Here is a 16,175-nt window from a genome sequence, read left to right as displayed (position 1 = left end):
ACTGATTGCATCTTTCTTTCTGCTTTTATAGCCTGGACAGTGAGACCCTGCTAGATGTGAGCAGACTGCACACACCGGATTCAGGTACCCGGAGCAGCAGGCTCCATCAGGGAAAGGGGGCAAAAAGGAAAACTTCAAAACCTCCACTGTTAACAGTGTGACAGAAAGAGATCCTTGAGGATATAAAATTTAGACTTTGACAGTAAATAACAATGGCGAGCAATGAAAGCAATGTTGCAGTTAAACATTTAGGCGGAAAGTTAAGCAAGCATTTCATTTTTAAGCTAAATGCTGATGGCAAAGTAGAGGATGGCAACAAAGTTTACTGCATTCACTGCAATAAACAATTGGCTTTCCGTGGTTCAAATACATCGCTGACGTACCACCTACAGCACAAACATCCACTCAAGTATCAACACGTTGTCAACAGTGACCGGCAGAAGAGTTCTCCAGTACAACCAATATCTAATTTCATGTCTCAGTCAAACAAGCCTGTAAGTGCCAAAGTTTCTGCAGACTTGAAAATTGCTATTGCTCAGTGGATTGCCAGTTCAGGACGTCCGACGGCAATTGTGGATGATGATGGACTACAAACAGTACTACGTATAGCTCTTCAAAACCAGACTTATAATTTACCCAGTCGCCGTACAATCGACGCTGTGATTGGCCAGATGTACAACGAGAAGCTAACGCAGCATAAGAAAGCTATAGAAAGCATTCACAGTATTGCTCTCACTACTGACTTTTGGACCTCAAACAACAATGAATCATACTGTGGTATAACGGGACATTGGATTGATTTCGACTGGAAACTGACATCAGTAGCTTTAGGATGCTTACTTGTTGATGAAAGACACACTGCTGAAAACGTTGCCGGTTTCTATAAAGAGTTTGCTGCAACATGGAACATCAGCGATAAAATATGCTGTATCATAACGGACAATGCACGAAACATGGTTGCTGCTATTGGACAAACGGATTTCAGTCACATACCATGTATCGCACATTGTCTTCAACTTAGCATATTAGCAGGTTTGAAGGCAGCTGACTCTTCACCTCTTGTGGCAAAATGTCGACACTTAGTTGGACATTTCAAGCACAGCTCGGCCAACACATCTGAACTGAAGAGCAGCCATTCCAGTGTCTCTTCGTCAAAAGATGTTATGTTCCACAAATTGCAGCAGGATGTGGCAACTCGGTGGAACAGTACCTACATAATGTTAGCCAGATTGTTGGAAGTCAAAGATGCCGTAATGCAGTATCACATGGATCATCCAAAAAACTACAGTGGACCTAAACTGACAGAGTCAGATTGGGACAAAATGGCCAAATATACATCGGTCTTAGGTTCACTTGCAGATGCTACGGAATATGTTGGGGGTGAACAATATGCAACATGTTCTGCCGTTCTTCCATTACTGGCCTTTTTGCGTAGACTGTTAAGGATTAATGATGATGATCCAGGTTATATTGGACGATTCAAAACTGCAACATTGAACGACTTTTCAAACAGAATTGAAGGCATTGATGCTTTAACAATGTTGCAAATGGCTGTGGCCTTGGATCCACGTTACAAGAAACTGACCTGTCTAAGAAGAGAGAAACGTGAAGAAGTGTGGACAACATTGTCGAATGCATTCAGGGCCTTCCACGATAGAAGACAGCCAGCAGGATGTCCAACAGGCTTAGAAGAAAGCAATGATGGCACAAAAGTAAAAGTAGTACCTGTGCCGAAGAAACAAAAACTTACTCTGTTGCTGAGCGACTCTGAATCGCAGTCCTCAGCTGACAAATCAGATGCAGAACACAGTGCACAGGCCGAGTTGATGCGCTACCAAGTAGAAGATCCCATTCCAGAAACAGAGGATCCTCTCCTGTGGTGGAAACTCAATAGCCATCGTTTTCCTGGCCTAAGCAGATTTGTGCAGACAATACTTTGCGTACCGGCAACATCTGTTCCGTGCGAAAGACTGTTTAGTTCATCTGGCTATATTGTGAATAAAATGCGCTCGAGTCTGCTACCAGAAAATGTTAACACTCTGGTATGTCTGCGTGACTGGCTAAAGTGATGCCTACTATAAAGTGACTAGAGGTCGACCGATATGGGTTTTTCTCTGGCCGATGCCGATATTTCAAAATTGGGGCGGCCGATGGCCGATTTTTTTTAGGTTGGGGAGGAGGTTATTGTTTAGGGTGGAGAGGTGGAGTGCAGCCTATCAGTGTCCATCAGTGGCCACCAATGCAGCTCACCAGTGTAGCCTATCAGTGTCCATCAGTGCCACCTTATTAGTGCCCACCAGTGCAGCCCATCAGTGCCACCTCATAATTATTAAAAAAGAAAAAAAATACAATCTTAGTCATTTTAAGGAGGGGGTACAGAGAGGTGGTTGTGGAGGAGGGGGGTACAGAGAGGTGGCCTCTACAGCCACCTCTACAGCCACCTCTCTGTACCCCACTCCTCCACAGCCACCTCTCTGTACCCGCCTCCTCCACAGCCATGTGTTGTGGAGAGGGGTGAGTGGTGCTGGGCATGGGTGGGGATGCATTGTGGAGAGGGGTGGGTGGGGATGGATGGTGCTGGGCATTGGTGGGGATGCGTTGCCATGATGCATTGTGGAGAGGGGTGGGTGGGGATGCATTGTGGAGTGGGATGGATGGTGCTGGGTGTGGGTGGGGATGTGTTGTGGAGAGGGATGAATGGTGCTGGGCGTTGTGGAGAGGGGTGGGTGGTGCTGGGCATGGGTGGGGATGCATTGTGGAGAGGGGTGGGTGGTGCTGGGCGTGGGTGGGGATGCATTGTGGAGAGGGGTGGCTGGTGCTGGGCGTGGGTGGGGATGCATTGTGGAGAGGGGTGGGGATGCATTGTGGAGTGGGATGGATGGTGCTGGGCGTGGGTGGGGATGCGTTGTGGTGATGCATTGTGGAGAGGGGTGGATGGGAATGCGTTGTGGAGAGGGATGGATGGTGCTGGACGTGGGTGGGGATGTGTTGTGGAAAGGGATGGATGGTGCAGGGGATGCGTTGGAGTGGGGTGGATGGTGCTGGGTGGGGATGAAGATGATTGTGTTGCATTGTGAAGATGGATGAGGATGACTCTGTGTGGGGATGAGAGTTACATTGTGAGAAGGATCTCCACAATGTAACTCTCATTTCCACCCAAAGTCATCCTCATCCATTTTCTCAATGCCAGCCTCAGCCAGGTTTCCCTTTTAAAAGGAGTTTTAATAAATTCTGCAGGGGGGCACAGTAGCACATAATTTGGGCAACTTACCCTCCATACATGCTGGTATCATAATCCAAATCTATCTGCATGCACCTAATAGGCTAGGTGCATGCTGATGAGCTGATCAGCCAATCATTGTTTAGAACTTGGTGTAATGCCAGCAGGGAAGGAAGACATTCCTGCTGGGGGGAGTTACATTAGTCAGGCAGCAGTTGTAAGCCAATGATTTTTTTTTCCCTGTCCCTAATACAGCAAGCCGAGGGAGGGGGTGGGGCACGGCTGGCGGCACGATGCCAGTGAAATCTATGTCCCTTCTGTGGTGGCCGTGCAGATGGAGGAATCGGATACATGGGAGTGGGGTCAGTACTGCAGGGCAGGCGGCCATGCGGGCCGGACACTTTAGCCGCTAATCGGCCGATTCTTTCACAAAAATCGGCCGATGCCGATTTCACAAAAACGGCCAAATATCGGCCGATATATCGGTCTACCTCTAAAAGTGACTGACAGTCAATATCAGATACGTGTTATAATTAAAGTTAAACTTACTTACGTAATACGTAATAATTACTTACATCAGTGCTACAGTTTGAATTTATTTGTGTGAACAGTTAAGTCATGGATTGTGGAAACCAACTAGTGTCGGGTGATTGTATATAGTGTATACCACATTTACCACTGACTAATGCAGAGTTGCAATGCAAGGAGATCAGCTAAAAGTAGTTGTATCTGTATGTGCGTTAATTAATCGAAATTAGTCGATTAATCGATTAAAAAAAAAAACGATTAATCGAACACAAAAATTTTAATCAGTAGCAGCCCTATTTTTATGGTGTAGGGAATCACCGGCTAAAAAAAATTATATTGGGATGATGCCTGGATGATTCCTTCAGAGCGCATGAATGGTGACGTCACCGGCTGCCGTGTAAATATCTCCTAAACAGTGCAAGTTTAGGAGATATTCGCTGTACTTACAGGAAAGCCTTATTGACAATTTGAATTTGGCGCGCTTACGCCGACAGATGTACGCTACGCCGCCATAACTTAGGGCGCAGGTTCTTTGTGAATCCAGCCCCAGCCTTACTAAATTACAGAGATACGCTACGCCCGCACAAACTTACGGCGGGCTTTCTGAATCTAGCCCAATATTTTTTACTTTTTGTTATAATAATATGCCATTTTTTTTTTTTTTATATTTTTTTCCTTAGTTTAGGCCGATAAGTATTCTTTTACATATTTTTGTTAAAAAAAATCACAATAAGCGTATATTGATTGGTTTGCGCAAAAGTTATAGCGCCTACAAAATAGGGGATAGATTTATGATCTTTTTTTTTTGCTAGTAATGGCGACGATCTGCGATTTTTTTTTTTTGTCAGGCCTGCGATATTGCGGCGGACATATCGGACACTTTTGACACATTTTTGGGACCATTCACATTTACACAGCGATTAGTGCTATAAAAATGCACTGATTACTGTATAAATGTGACTGGCAGGGAAGGGGTTAACACTAGGGGGCGAGGAAGGGGTTAAATGTATTCCCTGGGTGTGATTCTTACTGTATGTGGAGGGGGACTGACTGGGGGAGGTGACCGATGCTGTGTCCCTATGTACAAGGGACACAGCATCGGTCTCCTCTCTCCCTGACAGGACGTGGAGCTCTGTGTTTACACACAGAGCTCCACGTCCCTGCTGTCACTGTCGATCGCGGGTACCTGGCGGACATCGCGGTCGCCAGGCATGCGCATTGGCATCTCAGTGATGCACCGGGCACAGTTTTTGCAAATAAAAGTACGTCCAGGGACGTCCACCCGACAGTTGAGCGCCGCGCTGTGGACGTCTTTTGTCTACAGCGCGGGTCTTAAGTGGTTAATACCAAGTAAAATAGAATTAACTAGAGGTGCACCGAATGGAAATGTTGATGCCGAAACCGAAAATTACAGTTATTAATATCATCAATTTAAATTAATATAATTTTATTGTTGACCAATGTTGGCACCTTTAGTGCAAGAAAAGCTCAAGAAAAATGCAGTCTCTGACCATCTCTTGTATCATGTCTGCAATCCCAATGGCTGCGCTGCTATCATTCTACTGTATCGCAAGGACGTCATTGGTTTCGTCGTGAACGTAAATGGTGTCCAGCGCCATTCACGGACGACTTGCGCAAACGGCGTAAAATTTTCAAATTGCAACGCGGGAACGACGGCCATACTTAACATTGGATACGCCACCCAGGGGGCATGTTTATCTTTACGCCGCGTATCTCTTACGGAAACGGCGTAAATTTACTGCGACGGGCAAGCGTACGTTCGTGAATCGGCGTAACGACTCATTTGCATATTCTACGCCGACCGCAATGGAAGCGCCACCTAACGGCCAGCGTAAATATTGCACCCTAATATACGACGGCGCAGGCCGTCGTATCTTAGGCATGTTTAAGTGTATCTCAGTTTGAGAATACACCTAAACATACGACGGGCTTAGATTCGGAGTTACGTCGGCGTATCTACTGAGTAGATAGTATGCCACTATACAGGAGAGCACTGGTCACCACAGACTCATAAAACATCTTTATCATCATCTGGCAGATGTTAAAAGACCTAAAAAAATAGAGGCGCCTCTGGCCTTACGTATAGAGCACTTCCACTCCTTGGATGGGGATAGAGGTTACCGGTGCCTTCCTCCTTCTCAAATCCACAACCAGCTGCTTTGTCTTAAGGCTCATACACACAGTCAGACATCCAACAAAATTTCCCTTGGATTTTTTTCCTAATTGATTTGTCCGGCCACACCCATGGCATACACACAGTCAGACTTTTCTGCAAACTTTTCTAAAACTTTCCTAACATCACGTGTTTTTTTTGCTATTTTCTGCTCTTTACCGCCACCCTTTGGTTAACTTCTGCTATTGTTTGTTGCTTTTAACATTGGTTCTGAGCATGCGTATTTGCACTTTGTTCAAAAGTTGGTTGGATTGCTGTACACACAGTCAGACAAGGCACCATCAGACTTTTGTTGCCGAAAAGTTGGTCCGTTTGCAGACCCAACTTTTTGTTGGATGAAACCCGAAAAAGTTGGTCCGATGGAGCGTACACACAGTCAGACAAATTAGAAAACTTGCAGATTTTGAAGTTGCTTGGCAAAAAGTGTGACCGTGTGTATGGGGCTTTAGTCTCATTTAGATACAGATGATTCAAGGTGCTATCAACTCCTTTATACTCTCTCGAACAAGTGAACTTCAATACTCTTCAATGCCTCCCCATCATTTCTCGATACAAGTATATGTTGATGTTTACATTTTTTAAACATGCCAAAACATGATATACTAGAGTAGTTTGTGTTTGGACACAATTACAATTTTATTGGTAAACAGTGAGCACTTAGATCCTTTTCTTTATTATTATGGTCTGGCGCTTCTGCTGAGACCCGAGGAGACTGGAAAGAAGTATATGATCCGTGTAAAGCCTTTGACATTTGTATCTGCCTGCATGACTACTTGGTAACTCAGGAGTCTATTATGCCTTAAGGTGAGAGTAGCTAATTAGACCAGAGGTGGAGGGACTGTCACTCATTGTGGATTGATAAACATCACTGGTGAAAGATTTCTGGAATCTGTTTTTCCGCCGTCTCTCTGGACTTTTACCTAATTTTATTTGTCATTTGGGACTTGCTAATTGGTCAAAATATTGGACAGTTTATATTGCGCTGCACTTATACCCCTTTTTAAATCTGTTATTGGAATTGTGTTCAGCTTGCATACGTGGGGGATTGTGGTATCAATAATAGGCGTTGATTGCACTTTCTGCTTTTTACGTCAGTCACGGTAGGATCACCGTAGACATCGGTTCATGTCTTTTTTGTAAATATTTCCTGAGCCGTGTAGGTTTAGGAGATATTTCTTGCACCTACAGGTAAGCCTTAATCTAGGCTTACCTGTAGGTAAAAGTGGTCTGACTGTAAGGCCCCGTACTCACGACCAAACATGTCTGCTGAAACTGGTCCGCAGACCAGTTTCAGCAGACATGTTTGGCCGTGTGTTGGCCCGAGCGGACCATTTTGGGACGGATCGGACAGGTTTCCAGCGGACAACTGTTTCCCGGACTTGTTTTAAAACAGTCCGCTGGAAACCTGTCCGCCCGGACATGTACGGTCGTCTGTACAGACCTACCGTACATGTCCTGCCGCCCGCATCCCTCGCATGCGTCGAATGACTTCGACGCATGCGTGGAAGCATATTTAAGGCGGCCCGCCCACGTCGCCGCGTCATTGTCGCGGCGACACCGCGTCATCGACGCGGCGACACCGCGGACACGCCCCGCGTAATGTTTACGCGCGGGCTTCTGTTCGATGGTGTGTATAGCCATCGAACAGAAGTCCCCGGGCAGTCCCCGGCCAGACATGTCCGATGGAAACGGTCTGCAGACCGTTTTCATCGGACATGTCCTGCCGTGAGTACAAGGCCTCAGGGTTTACAACCACTTTAAGTTCAGGGGCTTTGGCAAGAAAACACCAAAAGCTCCTAAACTCACATGTAGGGGAAGCATTGTACATGAGGCCTAATAGATTTAGAGTTCCACAAGAGACCCCCGGCATTGGATAATGCTGGGTGTCATTTAACCCAGCAGACTGAGAACATTTTGTGGCATAAAAAAATTAATGCAGAGATAACATTGTTTTTTTTTTCTCTCACCAGCTGGGTGGCTTTTAAAATAGATAGTGTGGAGTTGCCATGAAGCCCTCCTAACCTTTACCTTTAGGCCCCTTTCACACTAAGGTTTGCAGGCGATTTTACACTAAAAATATTGCCTGCAAACCGACCCTAAACAGTGGCTGCTGTTTCTCCAGTGTGAAAGCCCTTGGGAAGCACTAGCAGGACGGCTCCAAAAGTCCTGCTAGCAGCATCTTTAGAGCTGTGAGAGGAGCGGTGTGTTTGCCGCTCCTCCACCGCTCCTTCCCATTGAAAGCAATGGGAAACCGCAGCTATACCGCCGGCAATGCGGTATTGCAGGCGGTTTTAACCCTTTTTCGGCCACTAGCGGCGGTAATTCCGACAGTATAGCGCCGCTAAAAATAGCGCCGCTATACTGCCACCACACCCCCCGCCCCAGTGTGAAAGGGGCTTTATGGTTTCAGGAATCTGAAGCTAAAACCCCCTTTAACTGATCTACATATTGCAGTGTGGGAGAATCTCAGACACTCTGCACAGACCTCAAAAGTCAGTACTTTTCGTATGGTTTGGGGGAAGGGTGTCCCACAGACACAATGGATAAAGAGTGCAAGAAGCTAGAGGTAAGTGCAGACAGTTGATCTTCCCTGCTTAAAAAAAGGAAAACAAAAGCTGAATTTTGTTTTATTACGTTCTTCATGTGACTGGCTTTCTTTGACTATGATACCAAGTACATCCAAGTATTTTGTTGTGCCTCTCCGTAGAAGGTTGATGTAAACATCACACTACAGGGGTTCCAAAACAATGTTGTCATGACAGGCATGGATGCATTACATGCTTTCCTACAAGACAGTCACCAGTTAAAAATATTTGTACAATGTTCTCACAATATTAAATAAAAGGGGAAGTCCTGGACATGAGCAGGGCCTCTCCATCAATTGTCAGGCGAAACAACTGGAGATTATAGCAGCTATTTCACGCCTTTATATGAATCGATCCTACACTGGTGTCCTTGTGCCGACCACTACAAGCTCCCCAATGCTGACACAGGTTGTTTATTGCAAAAATGGGTGATATACACTAGAAGTCACACAGATTTCAGTGTTCCTCACTCATTCTAGCACCAGACCTAATTTGTAACAATAAATAAAGCTTTGCTAAAAAAAAAAAAAAATGGCTCCTAACTTTTTTTAGCTGGCTGCTAGATTCAAAGCAAATTTTGTCAAGCTCTGGTCCAAGTACATCATTAGGCAGATTATCAGAAAATTGGATCTGGAATGGCCTAATCCTCTGATATATTTGTCCAGTGTACTGTCACCTTAAGAGGCAACGAAGTTGTGCAACAGCCAGCCAGCTTAGGTGGTAAGGACTTGTCATATAATGGAATGTACAAATGGTTGGGATAAACTTAAGTTTAACTCCAGCCATAAAATAAGGCTACTAACCATATTAAAGCTGTCACACGCTGTGTTATACAGAGCAGCAGCTGTCCTTTCCCCTTGTAACAGATAGTACAATACTTAAGGTGGTTTTTCTGAGTACATATGGGGATGGCCATTTCTCTCCTGCATGTCATGTCAACAAGGTCACCTTTCTGCATGACATGGGTCTGAAATGGTTAGAAAGAAATATTCTTCTTTCGGGACCAATTGACCTGTGACCAGGCGATAGTAAATGATGCAATTAAGCAAGCTGTGCTGATGCTCTTCGACAGCTGTATGTGTCTTCATTTTAAAGTACTCAGCTTCTGTTTGTTAGCTGTTCACTCCATGATAGATGAGAATATTGCATTTAATAAAGCAGACCTACACTTTTAATAAAACAGATTAATATTTAAATGATCAGATTTTATGATTTTACCGTTATAGGGAATGAATGGCAGTTTAGGGTGTTACTAAGCCATCTGGTGCAAGTCAAGTGACCAGTACTGAGACACTGGCCATTTGGCATTTGCCTAGGATGTGATTTGGTGATCACTGGATTGCTCAGCTCTTTGAGAATTTGAGTGTTATAAGCTGCTGGATTGGTTACAAGTGTTACAAGCTGCTGGATCTAGGGAGGCCTATCAGAAGATTACAGAAAAAGTTGTGTAGATGACCAGGAAGGATTAGAGGCCTTTTGATGATTTAATCTATACTTTTTCTAACGTTTGTCCAGATTTCTGTGTGTAAAGCACTAGATCCCAGTCAGGATGCAAAACTGGTTAGTGGCACTGTGGTTTGTCTGTTGGAGCTGGTGCAGTGCTTGTGACGATATCTAACTTTCACCTGAATTAAAACAAATCTGTTCTGGAATATATAGGCTGTCACTGATTATCATCTTTTAAAATGATAACATTTTCACTATATATTAAGTATACCCTTTTCCCTAATTTTTCTAGTCCATGTTAATGGACTAAGCCGACTAATGGACTAAGCTTCTGTCATTCGGGCCTTGGCTGACATGCACAGGTGTGTTACTCAGTGACGAGCATCCTATTTTGTGAACAGAGAGACTCTTCCATGTGGGTGAGCAACATCTGAATGGGCACGGGAACTGATACTGTAATTTATTATGTTATGTGTATATATAAAAGTAAATGCCATGTTTCTAATTATGTTCTGTTCCATGCAGTGCTACATCTTTGTGTCTTCTGTCTTTTTCTAAAAAACATCCCCTGAGGAAGCAAGCCCTGGGCGGCGAAACATGTTGGGATAGTCACTCTAATTACCATGCCTGACCACTTTTTCAATTATGCTTGAAGAAAAGATGATCCTCTGCACCTGTACATTATAAGCATAATACATTTTTTAATTCTGTACTAATAAAATGTCTGTTGTATTTTTATAAATCCTAGTATTCACTAGTATTCTCTTTGCCGGCACCCCCAAAAGTCCCTGTAAAAAAACTTATTGTCTCTATACTCATATCTGATAAAGCTGCCCAAGATAAAAAAAAATCTCCTTTATAACAGAATATACCGCAAATTATTAAAGTTCCCCAAAAATGTTTGTTCTTTTAATATTACTTGCCCTTATCTCCTCAGAAAAAGAAAGCCATCCTGAGGTTCTACTTATACTTACTTTCTACCTGACAAATAATTCCATGACTTTGGAAATCCACAGATACACCCTCACAGGCCAAATGGTTTGATACGCTAAATGTCATTATTAAAATAGAACGGCTATTGGCAATAGATCTTAAGAGGCTTTAAACCTTCCCGACAACTTGTAAACAATAAATCATACGTACAGATTTTTTTCTCCCTCTTTACCAATAAAAGCAAAGGTAGAACAACTTGATTTGTCTGTTCATTGAGGAACACAGAACTATTCTAATTCCTAGCCTTATGGGTTATACTCCCCCTTTAGGAAGCTTGGACATTGGAAAACAAAAAATGTTAATCTAACATCCAACCATCATTCCTCAGTTTTTTGCTAATGTCTTAGGATTTTGCATTTATTTTCCTCAGCGCTGCTGCCAAAAAAATTCTAACTATATTTTTACTAGACTTGTTTTATTATGTAATTTATCTTTCAATCAAGGTTCTCTGCTCTGTACATCATGCTTATTTTTCTTTGGTGGCATCTTTTTTTTAAGACTTTCAAATATGCTGCTTGAGCTGATCTCTATATAACAGCTATTAGGGCTGGTGTATCCTTGGCAAATCTTGTATCTTGTACTATTTGATTTCATGCACTACTTTGGTCAAAGTCAGACTCCAAAGTTGCACTGTTCAAATCTACATGCAGGTGCGGGGGGGGGGGGGGGGGCGGGGGTCAAGACTTCCTGGCATTGGCGGGGATGAAGAGGATGCTGTTGGCAGCTCCCTGGGGCCCAGCACTGAGGGCTACGTGTGGGTGCCGGGGGAGGCAATGGGGGTGAGTGGCAAGTGTGGAATCCTCTGCTGGGGAAGAGGGGCAGAGCTCTGGGGGTGCAGGAGAAGAGGAGGGGGGCAGGAACTGTGACAGCCAACTTACCCTTTAAGGTCAAGTACCCCTTTTAAAACTTTGAGTGCTGTAGTGGGCGAGGTCCCCACCAAAGGAGTACCCTAAGGCTTTTTCCAAGGCAAAAAAAGATGTGAACTGTAAAAGTAAAAGAGCTGAAAGATTGAAATAGGCTAAAAAAAACAAGTTTGCAACGAGTTGGGAAAATGGAAGCAGGTGGCCGAGATATCTCAATCTGTGGAGAATTTAGACTCATTAAAATCGCCTGCAAAATATTGAAAGATCTGAAGACTCAGGCATTTTTTAGTTTTTTTACTTTATCATGGCTGCCAGTTTTTTTATTGAATAAGTATCATGACATTTTTTGTTTCACCTGTGTAATAGTTGGAGTTTCAGAACACTATGCTCTAGCTAAAGTCTGTTGGTAGCAGTAAAGTTACAAGTCAAAAGTTTAAATTAGTCAGGAGTGCATTCTAGCGGTTTTAAATGCAATATACAGCTTTGGAAGGGATTCTTGGGAATGGTAGAGCCTAGGGCAATATAGACTAGTTGGTAGATCCTTGTCCAGAAATGTTTGATTTTATGGCATTTCCACCAGATGTGTGCTAAAGTGCTGGCCGCTCCACAACCCTGAAAGCAGAAGTCTGAGGCACCATAGGTACATTTGGGCAGTCTATAAGGCACCATGTACCACCTAAACTATAGCTCAATAAATGAAGAGTTCCATGATCCATGTACAATCATGTCCCAAATTTAGGTCCTCTCTTCAGTGGTCTTCCTAGGACCTTTTCCCATTGAGAGACATACAGTATGGTAAAGAGCATGGCATATATTAGGATCTGGCTGCAGTGTTGACCTTTTTTATTATGATTGATTAACAACATTTTTTGTTTGTTTTTTTATCGATAAATGTTAAAATCAACATTATCAGAAGCTAAGCACATGGGAAATAAAAAAATGTAATTCTGCACGACCAACTCCACCCCTGTCTACCCCAAACAAAGAAAATAACCTTAAAGTAGAAGTTTTCATAACATACCCATACTTGTTCTTTAGCAAGGAAAGTATATGCCACATTAATAATTATGTTACCAAAATTGGTTTGTGCTGTAAATTGCCTCTAGCATTGCTCCTGTTTCTTCTAGCCCCTGAACAGCAATAAATCATAAAGTGGAACTAAACCCATTAATTAACTGTTTAAAAACTGTCGAAACTTATCACATGTGCAGCACCATTGCAGTTGCAGATCGAACAAAAGCAGCTTCCTTGGCTGTGAAGGATAGGTTGTCAGCCGCGTGGCAGGCGCAACACTATAAAGTGCCTCATGTGCTGTGGCATTAGAAGAATTGTGATATCTCTGACTTTTCAGTCCAACAAGACTGTCTATTACTCAGAAATTCCTCTATTGTCGTTCTATGGAAGCAGTAAAGAGCACGCCAAATGCTTAAAATAACTTCTTTATTAACTTCACTTTTCTTCATAGATAACACTGCTGCTTTGCAGCAGACAGTCCATGTACAAACACATGTTGAATAAGTAAACCAGAAAATGGCGATTCAAATATTCAATCTTGTCATTCAACATAAAATGGTGGATATATTTCTTTCTTCAGTATTTATACTCTCTCTCTCTCTGTAAGTTATCAAAGCATTCTCGGATTTCTCTGAAAGGTATAACTGGTTTGCAACTTGGTTTGCAGTGTTGCTTTAGTTCGGTTAGCTTGTTAAAGTGGATGGATGGATGTGACTTAGTTCGGTGGAACTACAATTAGGGCGTTTAGATGACTTTGTTTGTATGACTAAATGGCTTAGTTTGGTGGAACTACAAGTGAACACACAACTAGATCAGTATTCAATTCTGATCACTCTATTTACAATAAGAACATATATATAACTTGTGTAACGTACCTATTTAGGCCCTTGCTTCCATAAAACTGAACTCTGTATGTCTGCTCTGCTCTCTTTCTCCATGTGGAATGAATTTGCAGCCCATGTATATTAGGAACCTCCCAGACAGAATGGATGCAAAGGTAGCCGTCATAGGTCAAGACTCTGCTCAATGTGAGATTATCTGTGATTGGCCAAGGCTACTGATGAGTCACAAAAGCTTAACTCTATGCTTTCTGGTATGAATTATACTGTGTAATTTGAGCTTACCTTCACTGTCATATAAATAAACAATTCTTAAAGGCATATTTTTTCTTTTGCCTCTGTGAACACAACATACAACTGTTATATGACATTCAAGCATAAAATCCCAGTGAATAACTTTGCTTTTGCCTCTCACATATAAACATGTGCATTACATTTAGGTTCTTAGCAGGTTTAGCTGTATATACATGTAGGTTATATTAGCTACCTAGGACAGGTTCTAGCTGGCCAGCTACAAGCCGGTTGGCATCTACAAACTTGCCAGTGCCTAAAGAGCAACTAAGCATGTGCAGAGTAGGGTGGGACAGTGTATTACTGAATTGTATACAGTATAGGCACCTATATAGGGGGCCAGCATAAAATGATCTAGCAGGACTTCATTTTCTGACTAAAGTTCCACGTTAACAAATCCCAAACATTACCTGTCCAGTGTTACCACACATCCACTAGATTGCATTCTTGTTGGGAAGGATAATTCCCCAGAAGGGACACAGACAGCAATAAAAACCTGTCAACAATTTTTTTTCCACTTTTAGCTGGTGATGGGTATTTTTCAAGGAAAACTGTTAAAGCCCAATTCCAGGCAGAAAAAAAATTTCCCTTGCAGTGGGAATGTGCCTACGCAAGGCTTAACTGCTCGCTTTTGTCTAGGGGGTTGGAGAAGGGAGATATACTTACCTAATCCTTCGATCTTCCTCACACAAGAACAGTCCCTGCTGCTTCTGCCCCCTCCCCTTCTTGATCTAGTGGTTTTGTCCGGTAAACTGTTCCTGACATCATTAAGCCCATAGACCTGCTCTGTATGTGGGGCTGTCAAGATCATGGAGCGCTGCTTTCTGGTCACCCCTGGACAAATATGAACAGTTAACCCATCCGGTGCGGGCACAGCCCAATGCATGGGCGGAGTTGGGCTTTAAAACGGTGCCGCCTCCTGGAAGTGGGGAAGGGTACCTGTCAAAAACGGAGGTTTCACGATTGGGTGGAATTCCGCTTTAAGGGAAAAAAAGACAAGATAAAGTAAATCTAAACTGCCATGAGATGTTTCTACAAGTATTAATCTTCATATGAATCCTTATAAAGACCCAAGTTTTACATGAGGTCTGGATATGGGTTCGGTCACCTTTAAAAAAATAAAATAAAATTACTGTGTAGTCAAGGGGCCCCAGTAAAAACATTGTGAAGCTTAGAAAAAATGGAGCTTAATTTACATGACATACTGGTAGGCCAAGCTCTGCTTTACCAAAGCCTTTCCAAAAAACTACCATGCTGATGATCCGCTCTCTCCTGGTATAGAAGCTGGGACATGGTGTCAGTTGAGTGCACCCCAGCATTACGGGGACAAGCACTCCCTCTTGTTCACAAACTGGCACATGTGCTCTCACTCTCTCTCTCTCCCTGTCACAGCAAGGCTACAATAGTGATCAGCATTTGCCTGGAAGAAGCTGCATGAGAGCAGGGAACAGAGGCCGCATATGAGCGGGGGAACATCTGACACAGAGTTATGTTTAGGATGCTGAATCAAGTAGTGTTGAATTCTGTAAATGCAAACAATGCTTAGATAAGCAGTGATACAATGTAACCTTGTGACCGGTGAGTTCTCTGGGATATTCATTCACTCTATTGTAAGATTAGCTGCTTATATCACAATGTTTTTCTACCTGTCTTGCAGTCATTCAGATATGGGAAAATATGGCCATTAATGACAACTGTCCACGACCTTTGAGATTTATGAAAAGAAGGGTGGGGGATCAACTTTCATTTGCGTATGATTGTGTTAATTGAAAAGGAATTTGATACTTTAAGTGAGGCAATCGACACACAGCTATAAATTATAAAATACAACATATTTATTGTCTTGGAAATTCATATAGTGTTTCATATATTTACATAAAATTGTCATAGCAACACATTATAGTTACCAAATGTATGATAAATAAAACTCCACAGTTCATGGGAAATTATCTCAAGGGACAAACACAAAACTTTTTCTTGTACGATACCAGAATAAACGATTTTCGTTTACCCCCCCTGGCGGTATTACCAAGTCTGGCTTGGGGTTAAATTTCATTACCAAAAGCGGTAACCCCGAGCCAGACTCAGGATCACCTCGCAGCAGCCACAGGCAGGGTTTACTTACCTACAGTACAACAAGTAAATAATGCGCAAAAAAACAGAATAATAAATATCAAGTCGGCATAACCAGCATGAAAATGG

The 16,175-nt window shown here is 43.0% G+C and overlaps 1 protein-coding gene across 1 annotated transcript; it reads left to right on the top strand.

The window, feature by feature from the left end:
* Nucleotides 1-212: 212 nt before the first annotated feature.
* On the top strand, nt 213-10,135 carry LOC120910381 (E3 SUMO-protein ligase ZBED1-like). The gene is made up of 2 exons (XM_040322141.1): nt 213-2,042; nt 10,043-10,135. Exons 1-2 carry the CDS (start codon nt 213-215, stop codon nt 10,133-10,135), a joined length of 1,923 nt encoding a protein of 640 aa, XP_040178075.1.
* The last annotated feature ends 6,040 nt before the right edge of the window (nt 10,136-16,175 follow it).

Source organism: Rana temporaria, chromosome 8 (genome assembly GCF_905171775.1).
Source record: "Rana temporaria chromosome 8, aRanTem1.1, whole genome shotgun sequence".
Classification (NCBI taxonomy): domain Eukaryota; kingdom Metazoa; phylum Chordata; class Amphibia; order Anura; family Ranidae; genus Rana; species Rana temporaria.
Note: the sequence above shows the minus strand (reverse complement) of the source record. Positions and strands in the feature narration are given on the sequence as shown.